At 38.4% G+C, this 24,883-nt stretch overlaps 4 protein-coding genes across 4 annotated transcripts; 1 reads left to right on the top strand and 3 right to left on the bottom strand.

Annotated features, from left to right (window-relative positions):
* Positions 1-21: 21 nt before the first annotated feature.
* Positions 22-1,585, bottom strand: LOC149006420 (myb-related protein 315-like). The gene is made up of 3 exons (XM_089165623.1): positions 1,333-1,585; positions 1,111-1,240; positions 22-925 (listed from the first exon to the last, which is right to left on the bottom strand). Exons 1-3 carry the CDS (start codon positions 1,463-1,465, stop codon positions 184-186), a joined length of 1,005 nt encoding a protein of 334 aa, XP_089021749.1. The 5' UTR covers positions 1,466-1,585; the 3' UTR covers positions 22-183.
* Positions 1,586-6,031: 4,446 nt separating this feature from the next.
* Positions 6,032-9,480, top strand: LOC149006419 (multidrug resistance protein). Its single transcript, XM_089165815.1, is given in 6 exon segments — positions 6,032-6,381; positions 6,612-6,749; positions 8,605-8,691; positions 8,829-8,876; positions 9,333-9,380; positions 9,382-9,480. Coding segments are annotated over 6 exon segments (768 nt in total). The 5' UTR covers positions 6,032-6,033.
* A 521-nt stretch (positions 9,481-10,001) lies between these two features.
* On the bottom strand, positions 10,002-13,771 carry LOC149006418 (tryptamine 5-hydroxylase-like). Its single transcript, XM_089165814.1, has 3 exons — positions 13,682-13,771; positions 12,289-13,503; positions 10,002-10,906 (listed from the first exon to the last, which is right to left on the bottom strand). Exons 2-3 carry the CDS (start codon positions 13,192-13,194, stop codon positions 10,265-10,267), a joined length of 1,548 nt encoding a protein of 515 aa, XP_089021940.1. The 5' UTR covers positions 13,195-13,503; positions 13,682-13,771; the 3' UTR covers positions 10,002-10,264.
* Positions 13,772-15,101: 1,330 nt separating this feature from the next.
* LOC149006417 (putative carboxylesterase 11) lies at positions 15,102-23,919 on the bottom strand. The gene is made up of 2 exons (XM_089165696.1): positions 22,784-23,919; positions 15,102-16,556 (listed from the first exon to the last, which is right to left on the bottom strand). The coding sequence occupies exons 1-2, from the start codon at positions 23,668-23,670 to the stop codon at positions 16,019-16,021; spliced, it is 1,425 nt and encodes a 474-aa protein (XP_089021822.1). The 5' UTR covers positions 23,671-23,919; the 3' UTR covers positions 15,102-16,018.
* Positions 23,920-24,883: the final 964 nt, after the last annotated feature.

Here is a 24,883-nt window from a genome sequence, read left to right as displayed (position 1 = left end):
GATAAAAAAAGAAATAGAAAAATTATACAAGTTTGAGAAGTAGGATATTTACGAGTAGAAAAAGAATAAGCCAATATTTTACTGTCTAAATAGGCCACCACAACGGTACAAATTCAATTCAATGTATACAATTCTTTCTTTGCATTCCCTCCAATTAGTTTTAAGGTAATCATCAAGAAAGCCTTAAAGAGCACGAGTGCCAGAGAAACTCTGATAATTTATAGGCAACTTTCCAAAAGACAAAATGTCCTCTATAGTAAGAAACCCGTCCCATGGAAGCAATGAATCCACATTATCAACCCAACAGTGCTTGTAATTTTGTTGCAAGGATGAAGCTGGACCAAGTGAAGCTTCTTGCAGAGATGATGGACCAAGTGAAGCTTCATGCAGAGATGAAGGACCAAGTGAAGCTTCTTGCAGAGATGAAGGACCAAGTGAAGTTTCTTGCAGAGATGAAAGACTTTCATTACTGGACTGGTCAAGTGAATAATCCAAAGGAAATGAAGGGCTATAACAATTAGATACATTAGAGAGATTTGTTTTAGGATCTGCCACTGAACCCACATCCAAGGTTTCCCACAACAATTCATAACCATGAGAAAGGTCTATTGTGCTTTCTTTTGAGTGCACCTGACCAAACTCTTCTTGTTTGTGTTGAAGCGCCAGAATGTCTTCTTTTTCTTCTTGTCTTTGATCAAATGAAGAAACAACGTTAATGAAGTCATTTTCTTGCTCTCTCAAAGAACAACTAGATTCTGCAATTGCTTCACCTTCCATGTCATATTTTTCTTGGTTTTTGGTTATTGGCTTGTGGGTTGAAGGATCTAATCCAAGGAGCTTCAGCTTCTTCTTGATTCGGGTATTCCAGTGATTCTTAATTTCATTGTCTGTTCTGCCGGGGAAGTGTGCAGCTATTCTGGACCATCTGCAAAAGATATCAATTCTGTTAAATACAAAAAATTACATCCAAGAACCAAAATGGGTTCTTAAGTAAACAAGGATCTGGGTTAAGATACTCTTTCTTCACCATGGGCTAAGCAAATTAAACTTGTTTCTATAAATTCCAGTCTCTACCCAAAAAAAAGTTGGTTATAATTTGCATGTAAGGACCTGTTACCCAGACGTGCATGAAGTTGGATAAGTTGATCTTCTTCTATCTCAGAGAATGCTCCTCTCTTAAGGTCTGGCCTTAGATAATTGATCCATCTAAGTCTACAGCTCTTCCCACATCTCATCAGACCTTCACCATCAACAAAAATCACATCAATATATGTATGAGAGAGAGAGAGAGAGAGAGAGAGAGAGAGAGAGAGAGAGATATCAAACAAACACCTGCAAGCTTGGGAACAAGGCGCCAACAGTGAATGCCATTGTTGAGAATGAAGTTCATTAGCTTGTTATCTTCATCAATCGTCCATGGGCCTCTCTTCAAACCCACCTTCTCACAGCAAGGTTTTCTCCCCATCTTGCTATAAAACTGCTCCAATAAGAGTGAATGACACAGAAAGATAGTTGCAGAGACACGAAGCCAAAGAAGTTTAGTATTGAAAAGCAAAGATGCTTTGCCAGATCAAATTCCACGGAGAAGACTACTAGTGCTATATTTATAAGGAACTAATGATTGAATGGGCGGAAAGCATCAAATGAAGAACATAACTGCTGTAAGCATGAATATTTCTCAATTTTTTTTTGTTGGGTAAGCACAGATGATCATTAGCTTGCTCTCTCATTATCACAAGCATAATAAAGAAATTATTTGTTCTCTCTCATTATCACAAGCATAATAAAGAAATTATAAACAAATAAATTCCAAAAAATCGACGTGGGTCGCCATCGCTGACAATTTTTTATGATTGGTACCCAAAGTCTTCTCTTTTAATATAATAAACAAAGAAAATGTAAAACTATAGATGATTCCATTGTTGCTTCAAAGCGAGCCAGCTTTGTCCTTCCAGGAAAGTCTTTTCCTGTGTGAGAGAGAGAGAGGTCCATGGAACTAAGGTGCTTCGTTATTAATTAAGCACTTTGTGTTGTTTAATATTGGGGTAAGCATATATTAATGCAAACTCAAAGGAAGTGTATCAATGGAAGATACGAAAATGAGAAAGGGGACAGCTTTAGACCCTGGGCTCTTCCGAAGAGGTGAGGAGTTGAGGACATTTTTAAGCCGACCACAATGATTTTGTAGGGCAATAACAAAACAAAAACACAAGAATCTCTCATCTTCCTAATTTAGCTTATATGTTCTGACATGAACTATCTAGATGTTGAGAGTAATAATAAGAATAATAATCTTATTTCGCATGGTTTATTCATATCTTTAATTAGTATTTTCATACACTCAAGAAATATTCTCATTTAATGTCTTAGGGTTTGGGTTTTAATTAGATGCTTCAACAAGAGTTTAGATCAACTACCATATAAAGATAATCTACCATGTAGAATCTTTTACTTCTTACGATTCCTTCTAATTCTTTGAGTTATACCCAACTTATATTCTAATATAGTTCATCAGATAATTATGATCTAATAGTGCACTGGGCTTGTAAGAGAGTCTATCATTTGCAGACCTTAGCATTGACTATATATGTACTACCTAACACTAGTGATCTGGGAATATATTCCAGACTCAAAACCATAACAAATCTCTCAAGAGAAGGGTAGTTTCTCGGTGGTTTGTTTCACCATACGAGGTGGCATCCATACCTCCCATCTACACATGGAATTAGAGTGCACATCCTTAATTTGTTTCACTAGCAGAGCTTCCTCAGAGCCTCGGGGTTGGTCACCCGGGCATTTTTTTAAAATTTTTTCCCCTTTGGCTCTCTTTCTTTTCTTTGTTTGGTTGTGTGGTTCTCTTTTCTTGTGTGGAATAAGAGCAGTTTCCCACTGTCTATGTGCAAATATATGGCTTTGGTATTCTTACAGCCTTCACATACTTGAGGAGCTCCCTCGATCTATACTTAATTCCTAAACACTTTGAGTTGGGGCCTCCAACAATAATCTCTAACCATGCATCTAATTGATAAACCCACATTTCAGGTGGAGCTTAATTAATCTTAATTAAGTGTGTCACTATCACCATTGATTCCTCTGATATTCTTGACAACACCACCTCTCTCTTTCTAATTTAATTCATTGAGAAAGAAAGAAATGTCAAATAATGATTGAATGGTCCATTGTATATAACATATACAACCAACACATAATGTATATGAAACTGAATAATTTATAAGAGATGCGCATAAAATTCGTACAGTAGGGTTGGTGAGGAAACATGATGATGATGATGGTGCAGTGAATTTGAACTTCTTGCTAAAGGTTTTCTTTAGGCTTTAGGAATCAATTTTCCTTTTCCTTTTCAATTTTTCCAGATAGAGCATGTTTTGAATTATATTGATTTATATTTCTAAGTGCTATAGTCTTGTTAATATTTTAAGAAAAAAGCTGAAGAGGTGGATAAGATAAGAAGGACATGAAATTGTCTATCTTGATTTCCATTTATATAAACCCATATAACTTTATCTTGCCTTTTTAAATTTTATTATGAACTCTTGTATAATTGGCATTGCTAGTTTATCATATTTTATTATAGGGAGAGGTGCTCAACTAAGGAAGGTTAACTATGACCTTGAGGAGTTCCAACCAATTCAGGGTTAGCTATTCCAATAATTTAATGAATCAGATATATGTTTTCACATAAAAAATTGGTTAGTCTAGCCGGCCTAGGCATGTATTTCTTTCTCTGACTTCATTGTATGATGATTTTTTTAAGTATGCCAAAGGGTCCCAAGATGAGTTTAATAATATAGAAGCAAATTAACATGTCTTATTTATTTATTTATTTTTTTAAATTTCTTTTCATTAATGCTTAATTAGTATATACTTAATCTTAAGCCATATGTAAAAAGTGTTTAATTAATTAATCAAAATTTTCCTTAAATTGAGGCTAGGGAGGAATTTCTTCACTAGTGGCTATCATTGCAACGAGATAAATGAAATCAATGGAGTTTTAGAATATTATAGAAGAAATCATACCTCAACTTGTAGAAGGCCACTCTTGATAATGGTAGGGTTTTAAGTTAAAACCTTTTTCTTCAAGCAAAGGCAAACATTGTAGGGAATGAAATGTCTTTAGGAGAACAAGCTTTTACTAATTTAAGATACTTAGTGTGTAGAAAGCACATGAAAAACTAAATCTTTTATCATCGATTAAGAACTCTTTCATGGCGTGCTTCTGGTATAGTGATAACAATCTACCATATACAGGCGATAAGACACCAAGTTTGAGGAGAACTTGGGGTAGCTACACTAGGGCAGGGGCCATGATCCAACCCCCTTTTTTGAAAATTTTCCTGTTTTCTTTTCGAAATTTTGAAAATTCCCTCTTACCCTCTTTCCATGTGTTAAATATCAGTACTACACCCCCGATTGGAGAAAAATTTTAACGATAAAAATAATGTGCAGAGAATTCAATGTATTATGAATGAAATATGGGTACTTTGTCCTTCCTTATGTTAAATTCTAGCTCTACCTCTAGGTTCGAAGCTCCTCCCTCCACACATATCTAGCTTTAAAATCCTTTCTCAAGCAAATCTCCAAACATATGTTGCTTCTCTCACTCTCTTTTTCCTTGGTTTGCCATTGGATTTCTGAGTCTCCAAACATGAAGTCTTTTAAAGAATTGGGTGACAAAGTTAATATGCAAGGGTGAAAATTCCCTCTTACCCATTTCTCTCTCCTTGCTTCTCATCATGACTCCATGAGGATGGCTATATCTAACTTCTTTTGGGGCCAAAAAATGATGGTGAAAAGAAGACCCACTGGATCTCACGGACTATGCTTTGTCATTCCAAGGAGAACGGTGGGCTGGGCTTTCGTGAACCTGTGCTATACTATTGGGCCCTCTCTCTAAGGTGCCTGGCGGACATGGGCTGAACCTAATTCCTTTTTGGATCCAGTTCATTAAATCCATTTACTTTCCCAATTCTGGCTTTTTAAAAGTGGGTAATGGAAACAAACCCTCATGGGCCGCATGGGCCTATCTGAAAGATGGGTGATGGGCCATGGGAGAGTGAATGGGTCAAGTCTTAGAATTTTATCAGGCCATTTCTTTGTCAAAAAATGGACCATTCATTTTCCTTTGGATGAATGACACATTTCCATTAATCACATCTAAAAGGTTATGATCAAATTAAAATAAAAAAAATTTCCATCTTCTAAATCTTCCCTCAACCTTTGGAAGTGACTGATGGCATGTGTCTTCCATCAAGTCTCTCCCTGGTTTTTTGTATTTCAAGTCCAAAGCCCATAAATTGTCAAGTGTCTAAGGTGGCGGATCAGGTGGATTCTATCTCTAGAGAGTGGAAGATTGATCTGGTGAACTCTAGAATTTCATTAGGTCCAGTTCTAAAAAGAAAATAGACCATCCATTACCCTCTAGATGATTAACACGTGTTTCTGTGTCATAGAAATTGATTTTTTTTATTTTTCCTGATGATTTTGATGGTCCAAGCCCATATTAGTTGTCAAGTGGGCTGGGCCTTGGCCTGTCACAGAAATTGATTTTTTTAAAAATTTCCTGATGATTTTGATGGCCCCAGCCCATATTAATTGTCAAGTGGGCTGGGCCTTGGCCTGTCACAGAAATTGATTTTTTATTTTCCTGATGATTTTGATGGCCCAAGACCATATTAGTTGTCAAGTGGGCTGGGCCTTGGCCTGTCACAGAAATTGATTTTTTATTTTTCCTGATGATTTTGATGGCCCAATCCCATATTAGTTGTCAAGTGGGCTGGGCCTTGGCCTGTCACAGAAAATGATTTTTTATTTTCCTGATGATTTTGATGGCCCAAGCCCATATTAGTTGTCAAGTGGGTTGGGCCTTGGCCGATCACAATGTGGCTGGCCTTTCGCCACTTGTTACTGATTTACACCATTTTTCCAAATCAACTGGGCGTCATGGGCCCTAGCGATCCCGAGTTGGACCTAGAACGACGACATGAGAAGAAATTCAGAATTTTTTTATTTGATATGGATAAGAGATTAAGAGGAGATGAAACGAAGGCAGAAGTGAGTTGGCTCTGCTTCGATATCTTGATGGAGGTGAGCATGTCTTTGAACGCTCTGGTTCGGCTTCCCTTGTCGAATTCGAGGGGAAGCCATAACGATGAGCTCTTCAGACACTCTCTTTGGTCTTCTGAGGCTAAAACCAGAAGAAATCACCAGCAGAGAAACCAAAGGCAGCATGTTATGGTGGTTCAAGCGAAGGGGAAGAAAGGAATGCAAGCTCGCCAGTTCCAACGACCTCCCCCTCCTTCCTTGCCGCAAGTCGAAGATGATGGAAACCCTAAATTCGTCATCTTCATCCGTATGGCTAATGTTAGCCTACTCTTTCTTCCTTTGTCACTCAATTACTAGTGGAATTTATTCCTTTGTCACTCAATCACAGCTTTGGTTAGGTTTGGTGATGGGATTTTCTGCTATGCATATTTGTGTGATGATTGGCTTCTAGTAATATATGCATTTGGTTTAAATCAAAACCATCTGTCTTTTTGTTAGATTCAGCATCTCTGCTGATGATCATAGATTTATTTCTGACAACTGTGCAGGTTTATCTTTGGTATCCCCTAAGTCTAATTACTGGTGGAACAACTGCAAAAATCATGGTTGCTGCCAAAGATAATATTCTTGGAAAGTATATCTACAAAGATACAATAGCTAGGAATCTTGCAGCGGTGATTTACAAAGTGAGATGCTTGTTTCTAGTCCTATTAAATTTTATGGTTGAAATGATGATAAATAGAAATTTTAAATCTTGTTTGGTCTGGACATGTATTTGTTCTATTACTTGTATGTATGCGGCTTGGTTGACGTTGTTGCTGAAATTATGCACGAATTAGTTGGACTTTGCCTCAAAAGGCATTTTGTAATACAAAATACAAAACTAACAAACTCTGAGAAAAATTGCATATACAATATGTAAAATCCAGATCATATGATCTTGTTTTTCAAAAGCCCCCAAGTTTTCTATCTTGAATTCAGATATGGAAAATTATGTCTATTCAATTCGATAGATCAAAAGGTTCGACATTCCAACCTTTTCCTCTTCTCTTCTTTTTCTATCCATGAAGCCTGGAAGCTAAGATCCAACAAAACATGGAGAAATGGTGCTAATGATTATTTTTCTACCTGCACTGGAGGAACCCTGCTTTTTGAGTGTTACATCTGCTGAGTACAAAAGGCTATACAAGGATATAGAATTTAGGAATATTGGTAAGTATGTTGTCATGTTGCTTGATGCTGTCAGACAAGTGGGAGTGTTTACCCTGATTTGAGTTGATTAACATAACTACTTTAGTATGGTAGTGCCGTTGTTGCACACTGCATCAATTGAATAATTTCTAATTGTGTGACGCTGCCTAGTTCCATTCTTATTATTAACTTTGGTTAGAAGGTTTTATCACCAAAGGCTTTGTAAAAGCACAAGCATGGCTGAAGGAGATCTTCACAGTGCCCATTTTCTTCCTGTAACTAGTTTCAATTGATGATTCTGTAATTGGTATCTCGTTACTTCTTCACCCTATTGTCCAGGATTGGAGTTTTTATCATTCATTCGAGTTTCTTCCATCAGTTATCAGGATATATAATCAAGCTCTATATGAGCAAGATATACCTTGTTTCCTTTTATGCGATAATTTCATATTGTATGCTTTTTTTAAGTCTTACACATTGCAAAAACCTTGAAAAGCTGCCAATTTGCATCTTTAATTGCCTAACTATTTATCTTGTGAGCAGTTAACTTAATATCCAAATTCGTCAAAAGATCTGAAACCCTGCTACTTCGGTTCTCATGGTCTTTGGTGTGGTCAAAACTCTCTCTGGCATGATTAACTTGCAAACTTAATATCCAAATTCACCAAAGATCTGAGATCCTGCTGCTGGGGTTCTCTGGGTCTTCGGTGTGGTCAAAACCCTCAATGGCATGATTGACTTGCCCATGAATATGCTTACCCTGGGACCACCATCATCAGCCATGCTTGTGGCAGAAAAGGCTGTGCTTTTTTCAGAAAAATAATTAAAAAAAAAATAATAATAATAAAAATAACTGAAAGTTTGTTGGTGTCATGCTGTGTTAGACATTTGTGAGAGCTTGCTTGAGTTTGTCAATAAGTTGCTCTATCATACAACGTAAAACATGTTTTGCATCTATTAGGACTTAATAATCCTTCCTCTAACATCTTGGGGTCAAATATACCAATGATCTTATTTTATACTAATTCTTTTTCTATAATTCCTTAAATATTAAAATTTTACAACTTAAGGCTTGTCCTTGAATTTACCTCGGAAATCGTTGATGTATCTGAAAACTTCTTGGAATATTCAGCTTATTGTCAGTTGCAAGTCCAAAATGTTGCATTGGGTGATCCAGACATAGAAATTTTGTGTAAACAGTTGATATTGGTTAATTGGTTCAGTGCATAAATTATTTTTTGTTGTGGATTATGATTGCTACTCCTCTTATTTCCTGAGGCTCTCATAATCATTGTTTTCCTAATTATTATATATCACTGACTTTATTGGGTATCTGTAATTTATTAACAGGATGAGAAGGAGATACAGAAGACAGCATTTAGACAGTACCGTGTGTTGCGGTCAGCTAAGGAGTTTAGCTATGGCTACAAACTTGTTGTAATGTTTCTCTGTCTTATGCTAGATGACCTTAATTGCTTATGCTCTATCAGCTCCTGAATGTGAAAACTTCTTGGTCCACAACTAAGGATACTTTAGTATTGCTCTGTGTAAGTTTCCTTCTATTGCGTATGCAGGAAAATAACAATGTAAGAAGCGCACTTGCTACCTCTGATGTTATTGAGGTAAGCTTATGTAGGAATTAGGATGACTTTTGTTCTTTCCGCCTCTCCACACACACCAGATGGTTCTATCTTCCAATCTATCTACTTCTAGTATACGGGGGAGTTTGTCCTTTGTAAGTGGCCAGAAGCATTGGGCTCAGGACTGGCATTTAGTAACATACCCAACCCCGTGTATCTCAAACTAATTTGTTATCGCCTATGGACAGCTGTTCTGGTGTTAATTATTTGAATCCAAGTGCATATGACTATGAAGTGTGAATATATTAAAAAATTTGGGCCATACTCCATAGTGAGTGTTTAAAAGCAACACATCCCAGATCCATGACTTTGTTTCCATATCATTTTCCATGACTGTTTTACCTGACTTTGTCTCTTTTGCATTTTGCACAAAATTGTCTTCCAATACTTTAACATTTGTGGCTTGCTCTCTTAGTGATCCTATTGTCCAATTTTCAGCTTCCAACACAGAAAGAACTGAAAACCGTAGTTGACAAAGTGATTGACTTTTTTCGGAGAAGCAAAAGAATCATTTGGAAAGCTATCAGCTTTAAGTCCAGCCACCACTGAGGAGTCGGAAGAAAATACAAAAGAAAAAGTCAAGTGAGTTTACAAACATAAATGTTATGCTATTCTTTCTGTGAGGTCTCAGATTAGAAAATGTGTCACAGAGAAGAAATTAAGAGGAAGGCATATCCCCACCAATTGTTACAAGTCTCTGCTTTCTTCGTTGTTACCTTCATCCCCATTTACATGGAAAAGTGGTGAAGGGATCATTAATTATGTGACATATACATCAGGCAGTACTATAGATGGATTTCCCATTAGAAAAATGACATGATTCATAGTTGATTGATTTAGTCTCTTAGCTATGGTCTATGTTTTAATTGATAAACTAAAATTTGGTTTGATGTACTATGCATCAGTTCTTATATTTTCACATTTTCTACAGGGTCAAAGACTGAAGGTGGAACGCTCCATCCTCCTCAACACAGTGAAGCGGTCGTTCCTACTCTGGATTGGAAAACAATCATTTTGGTGTACAGCTCACATGGAGTGGAGTACGTTGCTTGGTGGTAGCACACGGTTTTGTTCACAGATCTGAGCTCACCAAACAAAATTGTAGATTCTCTGTATATGATGAAAGAAACGTAGATTTTCTTGATATGCAAAAATGGGTGATCCAACTGCTGTTGCTAGATATGAGAAAAGTTGTGATGCCTTTGATCAAAGAAAACCAGAGACTCTGTTTCTTAACAGGATATGTTCATTATGCATTTATTGATCTAATCAACTACAGCTTTAGCTAAGAACAGATTATTTAACAGACTAGAAGCACCATGATGATATGAAGTTTGTACCTTGATTATACAAGAGGATAACTAACAACTCTAGTTTTGCATTTGCTTGAACTCATAATCCTCATTGCTGGTAGGGAGGAGAACCAGGGGAACCTTCTTTCTGGTGGCTAGCCCAAAAATCTCATCAAGGTTAACATCATCAGCTGTGACACCCAGTGGCAGAGCCCAATCAAAATGATACAGAAGCCTGGCAAGTGCAATCTGTATGGTAGCCAAGGCAAAGGAATAACCAGGGCAACCCCTCCTTCCTCCTCCAAATGGTAAAAGCCGAAAGTTTTGATCTTTAACGTCGATGCTAGTGTCATTGATGAACCTCTCAGGGTTGTATTGCAGGGGGTTGTCCCATGACTCAGGATCACGCGCAATCGCATATGCATTGATCAAAACTCGAGTTTTTGCAGGTATCTCATAGATGCCATCGAGGGTGCATTTCTCAATGGATTCTCGAGGGACCAAGAGTGGGACTGGTAGGTGTAACCTTAATGTCTCTTTTATCACGGCTTTGAGGTAGTGAAGCTGATGGAGATGGTGTTCTTGTACTGTTCTATCGCCTCTGACAACCTTCCTTACTTCTTCTTGGGCTTTCTCCATTACTTCTGGGTGCCGAGCAAGCTCCGTCATCGTCCATTCTAGTGTAGCTGCGGTTGTATCAGTTCCAGCGACAAACATGTCCTGTATAAACATGGATAAATAGACGATGCAGATGACAGTTTGTTTGCATGAAATTTAATGGGGGGGGAAAGCTCACTTTGTTTGATTCACCAAAATGAAAAAAATAAGTAACCAAAAAAAAAATCCTAAATTAAGAAAGTTGTTTGTCACTCAACTTTTTCTATCCTATGCTTAAAAAAAATTGCACTATTTTAGGTGAAACTTTGTTAAAAAATTAAACAAGCTTTAAGGACCAAATTTTCCCTTTCTTCTTCCTCCTTTCGTTTCATGTTCCCCAATCCATGGAATCTTGGTAGGGTGGTGCTTCTAACATGGTGGTACTTGTGGTGTCTAACATTTGATGTATGTCACATGGACTCCATTTAAATCTTGGCTGCACAAAAGAACGCATGTAGATTATACCAACTCAAGTGAAATAAAATTATTTTTCCTTCATTCGGATCAAACCATTCTTTTTGTATGGTTGAGATTTAATGTAGTCCACATGGCGTCCATCCAATGCTAGGCACTACAGGCATCATCACGTGAATTTGGAACGTTTATCAAGGGAGTAGTATATGCTCCTCCGATGGATAGATGATCTAGACTCCATGTAAGATGCATCAGCCTTGCAATATCCCCACTTTGACACACACAACACACAAAAATAATAATAATAAAAAAAGAAAAAGAAAAAAAGAATCAAGATCTTATCCGGTCCATGGATGGCCCATTTCTTTATAGTTGAATAACATGTATCATTCATACATAAAACCATCCATTTCCTTGTTAGAAATGGACATAATAGAATCCAATCCCCAATTTACTATCAATGGGTCCCACCTTTATCTATCTTCCTATTCATCTTTTTCCTCTTGGACAAACAATCCCATGTGATAAGTGATTGAATTGCCAATCACCACTTAGTTTCATATGTAATGTCCCCATCCCTATAATAATATAAAAAAAATGCCTTTTGTATTGAGAGAAAGAAGAAGAAAGAAGAAGAAAAAAAAGAATTTTTAACATGATGCAGTCTTTAGTGGGACTAAAATTTTGGGTTGCATGCTTTAATGCCCTAAATTACATAAAATCTTGAATGAAATGTAATGAGTGTGTAATATATAATTTAGGACACTAAAGCATACAACTCATAGTTTAAGCCTTATTAAAGCATGCAAACAAAAAAAAAAAAAATTAAGGATGGGGTGGGGAAGGTAAGGGGTTGTGGAACCATCTGGCCCAAACCCCCCCCCCCCCCAAAACCCCCTTTTTTCTCTTCGGGGGGGGGGGGGGCAAATTTGGCACTTTTGTTTGGAACAGGTGAACAGGGAGCATTTTGTGATTAATCTCCATTCTCCCCTGAGGAAGGGAAGGACCGAAGGAGTGAGCGAGGTACATACCAAAACCAGTGCTTTAAGATTATCGTCGGTAATGGGAACCTCGAGGTCTCCACTTCTGCGCGCCCGTAGCAGAACATCCACGAAATCCTCATCATCTACCTTCCCCGTCTCACACTTCACTTCATGTTCTCCGATTATCTCATCACATACCCTTCTCAGATCCTTCAGGTTATTCTCCAGCCTCTGCCTCCACCCACACCACCTGTTAAGCAACAACCACTGCATACCTGGAAAGAAATCTCCCAAACTAAACCCAGCAAGCAACGCCTGCGTTTCTGTCAGAATTTCCGGCAGCCGGTGCTTTTCCCCTTGAAACCTTCTACCAAAGGCGACGCGACACAGAATATTGTTAGACAAAGCCAAGATCCTTTCGCTTATATCGATTTCCGAACCCGGAGTAACAGAACCCAGAAACCGATTCACTTCCTGGTCTCGGATGAGTTGAAAGGAGCTGACTCGTTTGGAGCTGAGCAAATGGTTGACGCAGATCTTACGGGCTTGACGCCAGTAAGGACCGTAGGGAGAGAAAGTGATGTCGGAGCAACCAAAGGAGAGGAACTGAGCTGCGACGAGTTGGGGTCGACTTGCGAAGGCATTGTCATGGGTTTTGAGGATTTGGCGAGCGAGTTGAGCGGAGGAGATGACGAGGGTAGGGACTTGACCGAGTTGGAGGTGGATGATGGGGCCGAATTGGGTAGCTAGCTTGAAGAGGGAGTGGTGGGGCATGTCGGTTTTGAGGAGGTGATGAAGATGTCCTAAAATTGGGAGTTTTGGTGGAGATGGAGCAAGCTTTGTGTGGTGTTGTGAGCGTGAGGACTTGAGTTGATCAAGGATGAGTTTGATGATGATGAAGAAGAAGATGATGGTGAACAGGAGTGTGAAACAGAGGAGATTGAAGCCTTCCATTCCTGATTCCTTGATATGCAAAGATCTGAGATTCCGGAACTATAGATCAAAGTGTCTTCTTTGATCGATATTCACTATGAAGAAACTGATTTTCGGAGAGAAACAAGACAAGTGGTCCAACTGACGAATGAAAGGGAAGCGAGAGAAAGGGCGTTATTTACAGCTTTTCTTTTCTGGGCGAACTTCTAAAGAAGTCAGCTTCTCAAATTAAAGGCCAATGCAGTCTGCAGTTTGAGATCGAAATTTCGGTTGGCAGCCATGTGCTGTGTATTTAATGAGAAGTACTTGAGTTGAACCGAGATTTATAACCTGCATTTCTTCAGACTTTCAAGTTTCAAGTCTAGATGATACAGACACTTTTTTTTTTTTTTTTTAATTTCCTGTTTTCATATATTTTGTTCTACTCAATTTCTGAAAATTCGAACATTAATGAGATTACAAAACAAATTCTTGAAAAATGGAAACGTGAGATACGAATTCAACAAACCTGAGTAGCAATAAAGAGATGTAGCTGGTATGCACAGAAGTAAACAACAGATCCCGCAAATACTCAGACGACCTAATTTACTGAGGAAGCCAAAATACAGATAAGCATCTTAATCATGAATGACTAGTAAGTTTTCTCCTCTCTCTCTCCTGATTCTTATAAATTTTGGTTCCGCGACAGTAAATTTCTTTTTTTGTTTTTTGGTAATCACGACAGGAAATTTCTTGGCGTCACGTCTCTCCTTTGCGGCGCTAATACTAATAATCTAATAATCCAATAATCGTGTTCTACCGAAAAAAAAGGAAAAATGGATTAATCGCGTCTTTCTCCTCTAGATTTAAACTTCATGTCAAAATCTTCATGGAATTTACACCAAAAAAACAAAAAAAACAAAAAAAAATCAAAATCAAAATCTTCATTGAATTTTAGTTCGGATGAAGCAACACCCATTGAGGGCACAGGTTAGTAATTAAGCAAAGAATAAATCCCACTAATCACCTAGGAGCTCTAAGTTTGACTTCAGATGATGGGGTTAGGAATGAGTTCGTTAGAAGACTCACCAGCGGTTCTACATTTGATTCATTTAGACAAAACTTAAAGATGAACTTCTTTCTAATATGTGATGAAAAGGATTGAAGGGAACATAGACCTTTACCATGATGGGTAGAGTATAATCCCACATTTTTCTTTTCTTGTTTGGTTAGTGTACATTAAATCTCTTTTTTTCTCTTTCTGGTAATTCTTTTTTGGTAGAAGAGAGAAGGGTTGTTAGGTTTCAAAATCATCGACTCTGATTTGATAAAAACCCAAATCTCAAAGAGGGGCAACCACCCTCTTTCTGGTAAACAAGTACCTATATGTTCATGTATCACAGGATAATCTCAGAGAGGGGCAACCACCCTCTTTCTAGTAAACAAATACCTATATGTTCATGTATCACATGATAATCTCAGAGAAGGGCAACCTCCCTCTTTCTAGTAAACAAGTACCTATATGTTCATGTATCACAGGATTTTGCTTTCTGTACAAGTTTTCATCCGATTAATTGTTCACATTTTGCGTGCACTCCAGCAGTTTCATACTTCTGGTCTGATATTAATTGGTAGTGGGATTGTTGACTCGAGTAGCAATTATGAGCTGCATATGGCCATGATCTCCCCAAGTGGTCGAGATTGAAATCTCAGCCACTCATTTTACATATTTTTTTTAGAGTAACTGATAGGTATGGTTGAAAATTTATTAAAATAAACATACAAAATGGGTGGTGGAGATTTCACCCTCAACCGTCCTTTCCATCCAAACCGTACGCAGCTCAATGCTACACAATAAATGTGCAGCACTAAAGCTCCATCCCTCTCTATTTGTCCTTTAATCTAGACTTGAAATGTCATTTCAAAATCTTACAGAAAAATTGGTTTGAACTATCAACTCTGCAGATTTATGTTTAAGTCTCTTTCAAACCAAGCACCACTTAACACTCCCTGTGGGAACAAGTCCAAATCCTCTACCAATATGGAGAGGAACTTTTCCAACCTATATGGTTAGATTCTTGGTTTCTAGCCTCAAAGCAATCCCCCGTAGGCATAGGTAACGTAATCAAGCGTGAACAGCTGATGAAGTGGGGGTGTGTTCCTATTATGACTTCCATTGCTTTATTGGCTCCTTCGTTGCGTAGGGAAGAGTTCCACAGCCTTTAGGTGGACACATCACACATGCGCAACCAAGGAGTTCAACAGCATCAGCCTGAGCGTATTTGAAAGAATTGGCATCTAGAGCCATCAATCTTCACATCAGGCTATCCGCAACTGGCCTACTTAGACTTTGAAGGCTTGAAGTCTTCCTTATTTAGCGATGTGTTCAGAAAATGAGCAAGTTTCTTCAACTAATGGTACACCAAAACATCCTTTCTGCATACTTCTTATTTCAGGCCATCCTTGTGCAGAAATTTCCTCTCAAGAGGAAGGGATTATCATTCAATTGAATTCTAATTCATGACAGTAGTACATCTAAGTAACGAGGTGAAAGCAGGGACAAAGCTGCTCTTAGAACATCTGAAGAAGACCATGGAGGACAGTGCATCTTTTTTTCTCGTAAAACGCATCTCACTGTCCAAGCAAATAATAATCTCCGGTGATACTTCTTACAAAAGGGAGCAAATGAATAAAAGAGAGAGGAGATTTGAGCAAACCTGAGACGATAACAGCAAGGCAGGAAAAGCACATCGCACATACAGGACAGCCAGAGTAATGGGAGGGGTTATTGGGAAGCTCTCTCCCTTTTAAAATACAAAAGATATTGCTCTGAGCTGCAACCATTTCTGCCTTTGTCTAAATCTACCTAATAGGAGAACTCATGTCCTCTAAGTGAGATGTACTTCTTAACCCAGATTGCAATGTCCTCTGAGCAGGCTTGGGACTGAGGGGTCTTAAGGAGCATGTCAAGTGTAGCAAACTCATGCACAGCATCTTTATATTCGAGGACAGGAGCATCAACATTAACCTTCCTGAGCGCTTCTGAGTATGCAATGGCACGATCTCTCATCCAGTCATGCTCTGCAACAACTGTTAGTGTTGGGGGCATGTGCTTAAGTGGTGGCACCCTCCCAGGAATAAGAGGATTGGCAGCAGGATGGTCCAGGCTGAACTCCTCCTCTGGTAGGAATAGTTTCCATGCAAGTATGCACATAGCTTTATCAAAGAAGTAAGAGTTTGCTAGTTTGATCTCGGAATGTGTGGGAATACTACCAATAAAGAAGGGATACATTAAGACCTGGGCCACCACTTTGACAGGATCCAGAAGTTTGCCTGCCTCTACGGCTTTTCGAGTCACATAGTCTGCAATGTTTGCACCACAGCTCACACCCAAAAGCACACACCTGTTTCAATGACACAAAACCAAGTTAGGGTTTCTGTAACATATGAGCATACAAATTCTAGATTAGCACAACAGAACCGAACAAAAAGACATATCAAGCAAGACAATGAATTGAGAATTATCCTGAAAAAATGGTGTCAGATGAAACAAATGCTAAAGCTGAGTTGTAGTAGTAGAGATCCGTTTTGTGATGTGATCTTTGCATAGATCTCAGGCTTGAACCTTTTCTGGTTCAGGTTTCAGGGTGGTGAAAATTATAAAACAATTACCATGCAAATCATGGGCCACAGTATTCATATGATTGTACATTGCTAATTGGTGGCTGCACAAAATCAGTGCCTCTGGGCGCCAAGCAATTACCAACCAAAGCAAGCTCTTTAACTGTTAAACTGTTTGTCCAGTCCATGTTACATGTTAGTTCACAAGTAACCTGTGCCATTGATAGATTCTCTCACTCAGCACTTAACCGAGCAACGGCAGTTTGCTTCTTGCATTTCGATGACTAGATTTCCTCCAACAAAAGTACAACCCTATTATAGACCTTCTATCAATTAAATAACTTGCCCCAATCGGCATCTGAGAATCCTTCCATCCGCCTATGATCATGATCTGTGTATAGTACCCCACATCCAGGAGCATTTTTGAGATACCTCAAAATCATCAATAACAACATCCCAATAGGCTGTCCTAGAGCAGACACTGATTTACAACACTTATAGGGAAAGCAATCGCAGGCCTCATTACCATCAAATACTTCAATTTTCTGACCAATCTTTGATACTTTTCAGGGTCATCAAGAATTTCTCCATCATCTAGCATAACTTTCAAGTTTGGGTCCATGGAAGCTTCCAGAGGTTTAGATCTAAGCATCTCTGTTTTAGACAATACATTAATAATATACTTTCTCCGAGGAATATACCCTTTTTGGATTTTGATACCTCAATCCCCAAAAAATACTTGAGTCGTCCCAAATCTTCGGTTCGAAATTGTTGTTGTAAGTGATTCTTCAACTTATCTATATCTACTGAGTCATCTCCAATAATAACAATATCATCAACATAGACAACAAGAAACAGCTTCCCCGCACTGAAATGACGAAAAAATACTGAGCGATTATTCTCAATCCTAGTCAACATAGAATTATTTATCATAGAAGTGAAGTGATCAAACCATGCTCTAGGTGATTGTTTCAGCCCATATAAAGATTTCTTGAGTTTACATACCAAACTCCTCTCCCGCTGAGCAACAAACCTTGCAAGTTGCTCCATGTAAACTTCCTCATGAAGATCATCATGAAGGAAAGCATTCTTCAATGAAAAGTAGCAGCCAATGATACCAAAATACAAATTGAAGTGAGTCTAGCCACCAAGGAGAAGGTGTCTAAATAGTCATGTTACAATGATCAAATCTGAGAAACCAGAATAGAGAAACAGAGAAGAAGAAGAACAAGAGAAGAGGGAGAGTTGCGCAAGTTGCAGAAGCTCTCCCTAAGGAACTTTATTTATAGACTTGTGCAAAGAATCCCAGGATATTACATAAAATGGACTATTCCACAATATGGAAACAAATACTCTGAGGATATCCATTATGGCAATCTAAATTACTAGTAATCTAAGTAAAGTGTAAAAAGTAAAAAGTTCTTAGCAAAGGAGTAGATGACCTTGTGTACCCCCATGGTGTTTATGGTGTATACACCATACTTATACAAATCGCTAGACGTGAGCATACTCCTTTGCCAAAAGCCAACTTTCAGACGAGCAACGGTGCCATCTGGATTGACTTTGATTGTGAATACCCAGCGACAACCAATAGAGATCTTCTTGCTGGTAAAGGGGCCAGATCGCAAGTCTGGTTTTATTCAAAAGCAAACAACTCATCATGCATAGCAGCAAACCAAAAAGGACTAACCTATGGCTTGAAAACAAATTTAAGGAAGCGGATGATTTTCAACAGTAGACGAACAAGCATGAAAGTGAAGAAAAAGGTTAGAATAAGAAACAAAATTAGAGATCAGATGTTGAACACAACACCGAGTATCTTCACAAAGTGCAATGAGGACATCAAGACTTAAAGAAGGGGCTTAAGGTGGAAGGACAGCAACTGGATCTATTGATGAAGGAGAAGCTAGCAGAGAGGACAGAGGTGGAGGAACAGTAGCTGTCTTTGAATGCCTCTCATATACGATGGTATTCTCAGACTGGGTAATGTAGTATTGTATTTGATTGATCAAAACAGTAGCCAAATAGGACCTTTCACAGGGAATCAAGTTCAAATTTGATACACTTAAGATGAAACAATATTTAGATGTGAAAGAGGGCTGAAACTAGATTAGTATTATAAGGATAATAGCATTAACAATACGGGCTGAATAAATCTTCAAAACAGGGGCATAACCATGATGAAAAAATCAGAAGGACAATATGAGGGAATTGAAAATAACAATATAATACCAGGGCTTCACACCGCAAGGTGGATCGATTGGATCGAACACTAACCTACCTTGATCAGACACAAGGATTCTCCATAGAGAAGGAATGCTAACAAAGCAATTTGATTTCAATTGATGAGTTGTCCTTCACCTCTTACATAAGTCTATTTATATAACATTTTAAAGAGACATAAACATTAATAGTAACATCCAACCACTAGCTAACACCACCTACCTATGAATAACTCAACTACTATCGAACTCTTGATAAAGGAAAACACCTTTGACAATGAGTCCTTTTATTTTCAAACCACATCCCCTTTTATTGACTTTTCAAAAACTAGACTTAGGCTTAGGTCTAGACTATGAAGTTCAACATATGTGGGCTAACTTTAACCCACTAAAACAGTCCTAGCCCATGAAAGCTATGGGCTGATTTGGGTGATAGCTTTAGGCCTTTGATGGGCCTAACCCAATGGGCTTCTTCTTTTTTAAATATATCTTCAATTCTGCATCACTGGGTGGGTGGAGAAGTGGTAAGTAGAAAATATGCAAATGTGAGAATCATCATCAAGATCAGAAACAGGTATAGATATGTCCGTAGTGACAATATTTTCATAACTTATGAGTAACAATTATAACCTTTTTGGATACAGGAATATCCAACAAAAGACATTTCAGGAATGTAGGATCCAACTTAGATTGACCTAGACGATGATCACGAATTATAAAAAATTAAAAAATTAAATAAAGAAAAAAAGCACAAGCACACACACATCCAAAAACACAAGGAAGCAATATAAAAAGAGGAGAAGAAGGAAATAATATAGAGTAGGGAATATGGCCTTTCAAGCGAGAGGGAGGCATACGGTTAATCGGGTAACATACAATTAACAATATGTCAGCCCAAAAGGTTTTGGGTACTCGCATTGCAAAGAACAAAGAGTAACTTCAATTGAATGGCGTTTCTTCCTTTTGGCCACGCCATTTTGTTGAGGCATGTTGGCACAAGAGGACTGGTGGAGAATCCCATTAAATGTCACGGAGGTCTGAAAAGGTGTAAAATAATATTCTTTCCCATTATCACTGCCAAGAACTTTAATCGTAACCCCAAGTACGGCACTTATTTCAGCATCAAGTCCTCCATAAAGAATATCAAATAACTAAGAACGATGTTTCATTAATCCCGGTAACTCTTGAATAATTGTCTACAAAAGTAACAAAATATCAAAAATCCAAAGTGAACAAAACTGGACAGGGTCCCCAAAACATTAGAGTGGACCAACAAAAAGGGCCGGTCAGACCTACAACTAGGATGGGGAGGATGGCTCACACAATGGAGTTTCCCATACTGACATGAATCAAGGTAACTATGAAAGTGAATGAAAAAAAGGATCTAACAACTTTGAACTATCTAATTTTCTCAGTACCAATTTCGTCTCGCCATTTCAGCGAAACTTGAACTGTGATCACATCACAAGAAGCCATTTGGAGAGATGTATGGCTTGAAAATTAGACCCTTTCACATCACTTTTCCAAAGTGCGAGCAAAATCTGATATCAAAATAATTACTAACTTAACCTTGAACCTCTCAAATTAAGAGAAAATGGTGAAGAACTATAAACCCTTAGAACTAAGAAGAACCTCTTGCATAACGAACTTCGTTTCCACATTATACAAATTTCCTCCCACCCTTGTGATACTAGTAGAGATCTTCCATCTCCCAACTTCAGTATGATCTTTATAGGGAGGAAGATAGAGTTTATTAGAAAAAAACAACCTCTGCATTTTCTGAAAATCTCCACATCTTTGCACCTTTAGAGGCTGGAGGTTAATGATGGCAACCAGGAGGTTTCAGGTGGTACTTGGACATTACAATTTAAATGGAGGCCTATGACTCCACTCAATCTTGAATTATGTTGGGGAAGATGGTAACCCAAAGCAAAAGGACTAGCAAAAGATGGAGTTCTAGTTTTGATGTTATAATCCTGATTTGGTTACTTCAATCAACAGTCTTATCCATCACTAGTCCCTTGTTATCTTTACAGTACCTGCCTTCTTATACCCTTTATTCTTTCATTATATAGTGAAAACTGGAATCTCAAATCACATAACCAGTCCTCTTGGTAATCACCAGCTTCCTTCCGTCAAAGAATTAACTCATCGACACATCTTGGTCCAGTTTACCACCATAGTGTGCAAGAACATGCAACCGAATGGTCCCTTGAGAGACTTGCATAGTCACAAACTGACATCCTACATAAGTATAACCTACAAAAGTATAACTCAATTTCTCCAGCTCAAGTTTTGAACCTCCAAAAATTTACCTGACATACGAACCACAAGGCAACCTCCTCAGAAAATATACTCGAAGCAACACTCTTTCTGCAAGATGTGGTCTCCAAAGTAAAACATAACAAGGAGACTCTTCTGTTCCCCCCCCCCCCCCTCTAATTCTCAAAAATGACAATAGGACTCATTAATAACGATTCCCAATCGGGTCTATTACTATCTACTGAATACAAGGGAACACTGTCGTTAAAAAAAAATCCCTCAATCAACATTATTTCAAACTCCAAAATTCCATCTTAATAACACCAGAGCTCATATTATATGTTTCAAGAAGTAACACTCTCTACTTCTTCTAATGAGGAAAATATACAAGAACAATAACAATCATGCTTGGATCAAACCAGACCAATTAAGCATTGTCTATAATCCTCTTTGTGAGATTATGGTAAACAGCAATAGGCAGCGATGCAGTAAAGAATGTCCAAAAGGTTCAATTGAGCTTTAAAATACTTAATTTCGGTGCATGAAGGGTTTTATAGACATAAGAGACTCAGTTTTAGGTTTATTGATGTAATGGGCTAATGTATAAGCCCAAAAGGTGGGAGTAATGCTGGAAAACGAGATTAGTAGTTGCTTTTAATATTTAAGTCAGTATTTGAGTTAGATATGATAATGATTAGATATAATTCTTTTTCAATTTATTTACACTTCTTGACTCTTTTAGTCATTTTTGAGTCAATTAGAAATTTTAGAAGGTATAATCTATGTAATGCATACCCCGTCAAGAGATTATTTGAGTAATGGATATGGTTTATTATGAGAGCTTTAATGCTGTTTGCCGGTGCATTCGGAACGTCATTCCTTTCTTTGATTTCTTTCTTTCTTCTTCTCTTTTCTTTCCCAAGAGTAACTTCTATTGTTCAACTTGCTATTCAAGAATATCTTCAACAATAGTAAGTGAATTATTTACTATCCCAATTCGTCTTCTAATAATGATCTTACTATTCTCCTAATTCCCCTTCCTAAAAGCCCACCATAGCAGCCCAATTCCAGGTCTGCATCAGTCAGCATTCTAGACTGGTACCAAAACATGTTTCACAGGGACAAATTAAATATTGAGTTGCTATGAAATCACACAATGCTCAATCTTGTATTATTAATTACAAGACACAATAAAAACTGATCTTTAATGATGTTTGAGAATCATATAAATCCGTGCAAGTCCAGCCCTTTATTAGTATTAATATCGACTTATAACCAAAAATTTATTTAAAAAAACGGAAGAAGAAAACACAATGCCTACAAGCGTACTTCCATTACAGCAATTTCACTTATTTAAGAATCAATACTTCAATAAGTAGATGCAATATAAATTTTCCATTTAAGTGTCACATTGCAGAACTTGGTCTAAACGAGTAGTTGCTTAAAACAAAACGAATGTAAGATAGGGGCAAGAAATCGTTCAATATCAGATAAAAGCAGAAAAAGGGTAGTGGATTTAAGGATACCTCGTGGGATCTCCATGGGCAGCCAACCAAGGCTCCACCATAGTCGCACCAAAGGTGTCAACGATATGTCGATGAATATCAGATCTCTGGACATCAGTAGCGCCAGCACGTCTACTCAAAAGAGACTTACCACATTCCGCTAGATTGGCCTGCTTCGCCAACCAATGCAAAACCTTCCATCCGTCATCGAAGGCTGCCGGGTACCGGTTCTCGGGCGCGAGCCTGTAACCAATTGCAATGATAATCACATCACACAATTTGGCGATCCGTCTACAGAAGAAATCATTGGCAGATGAGTCGTTGCTGCCAGAAACAAACCCTCCCCCATGAAGTTGCAACATAATTGGTAATTTCCGACCAGAATGTCTGTCAAGGGACGGGGCATAACCACTGTAAGATCCCGTCTCCTGTTTCAAAGTTAAGATCTCTGAGTCACCGCTACCGCCGTAGCTGCTCCTGCGGATCTGATCACCCGGATTGGCAGCAAGCTTGGCAGAGGTGGAGGGACCATAGCTGTTGCGACGATGGAGACTGTTCTGGTCATTGATGGAAGAATGTGGAGAATCAAGACCGGAGGACCTCGCAGAAGCCTTGATCTTAGCCCTAGATTGGAGTTTGGGATCGGAATCGTACGCAGCGAGGCATGTCTCAGGGAGGAAGATACGGACGGAAAGGGAAGTGAAAGGATCAATGTGAATGTCTTTGGTGGCAACACCGTCGACGAAGGTAGGATTTGCGGCAGCGACTGATTCTTCGGGGCGCGTAGTCACACCAAAAGGCTTATCAAACTTGCCATCAACCAAAGAACTTTGGCAATGGTTCTGCAAACGTTGTTTGAGGAGGAATTTGAAAAATACACTATATAACTTCACAGCGACGCTAGGCATCTCTCCTGTTCCTCTCTTGCAGAAACCAGAGAAGAAGAGAAAACGATGTGCCCTTCTTTCTCAATTGATTAAGGTGAAATCATGGCGTTTGGTCCCATTTGGATCTCTCTCTGTCTGTCTGAGATTCCTTGGATGATGAACCAAAATCACAGAGATTGATTCATTCGCTCTTTTCGATGGTGTTTGCAGCGGAAAGAAAGCTAAGAGCGAGACAGACAGAGACAGAAAGACGGAGACAAAGACGTGAAATCAGATTTTGATGTAGTTTTATAACTTTTATCTGTGATTTGAGTTTTTATCGGAGGCTCTTGCATTTGAGTTCGTGATACTCTACACGCCCGGTCAGAGGATTTTACTCCTCTCACACTCTCTCATAACCACTCAAGGATAGAGTTTGGATCATCTCCCGTCTTACAACCACAAATTATACGGAGCTCAAGTAAAAATAATAAAATATTAAAAAAAAAAAATCCATCACATTAATCCTATAAGCCCCTGTAATTAGTGGTCAACAGCCATCGGGATAGACGATCCAGACTCACAAGGGTACCCCTAGGTTGTAAGTATCAAGATATTCTATTTATCAGACTAGAGGTTTATGCTCCTCTACACTTTTTCACCTTGTATTAGGAATCCGAATCATTTTTCCGTCATGGAAAGAGCCTGTGCTTCTTTCGCCACAAAATTGAGTTTGGGTTGATGTGGGATCCATTGGTGGTTCCACCACCACTAGTTTTGTGGTGAATAAGTGTCGGGGGAGCAAAAAGAGACTACCTTTTTTTAGGTCAACAAAAAAAATATTTCATTAGATGAAGTGATTCAAAGACACACAAATTGAAGAAAGAAGGGATGGAAAGACCATGAAAGAAGGTGAGACACCTCACCAATGCCTAACAAGTTTGAATTTCCTAGCTCCCTTGGCTAGATAATTAACAAAGGAGTTACTAGACCTAGGGATGTAGTGAAAACAAACTAATCTCATAAACAAGTTTTGAAATTATAAATAACAAACCCTTACCCATCCAATTTAAATAAGTAAAAGAACCTCGTAAATCCTACACAACAAGTTTGAAATTAGAGTGCACTTGGAGATCGAGAACTCCAAGTTGAAAAGCCTTCTATGCCTCTACACTGAGCAACTACAAAGTTGCCTTGGAAAGCCTGCAAGTTGCATCCTCTTCCATTGAAATGGGTTTCTTTCTCCCAAGAAACA

The sequence above is a fragment of the Hakea prostrata genome, chromosome 8 (assembly GCF_041222555.1).
Source record: "Hakea prostrata isolate BN-2017 chromosome 8, UWA_Hpros_2, whole genome shotgun sequence".
Lineage (NCBI taxonomy): Eukaryota > Viridiplantae > Streptophyta > Magnoliopsida > Proteales > Proteaceae > Hakea > Hakea prostrata.
Note: the sequence above shows the minus strand (reverse complement) of the source record. Positions and strands in the feature narration are given on the sequence as shown.

Coding starts and splice junctions, on each gene's coding strand:
- LOC149006418 (XM_089165814.1), bottom strand. CDS start 13,194: ATGGAAGGCTTCAATCTCCTCTGTTTCACACTCCTGTTCACCATCATC. Junction 10,907..12,288: donor ATCTTAAAGCACTGGTTTTG/GTATGTACCTCG, acceptor ATGTTTATACAG/GACATGTTTGTCGCTGGAAC.
- LOC149006420 (XM_089165623.1), bottom strand. CDS start 1,465: ATGGGGAGAAAACCTTGCTGTGAGAAGGTGGGTTTGAAGAGAGGCCCA. Junction 1,241..1,332: donor CCTTGTTCCCAAGCTTGCAG/GTGTTTGTTTGA, acceptor TTGATGGTGAAG/GTCTGATGAGATGTGGGAAG. Junction 926..1,110: donor CATGCACGTCTGGGTAACAG/GTCCTTACATGC, acceptor TATCTTTTGCAG/ATGGTCCAGAATAGCTGCAC.
- LOC149006417 (XM_089165696.1), bottom strand. CDS start 23,670: ATGCCTAGCGTCGCTGTGAAGTTATATAGTGTATTTTTCAAATTCCTC. Junction 16,557..22,783: donor GCCCATGGAGATCCCACGAG/GTATCCTTAAAT, acceptor TCATTGAAACAG/GTGTGTGCTTTTGGGTGTGA.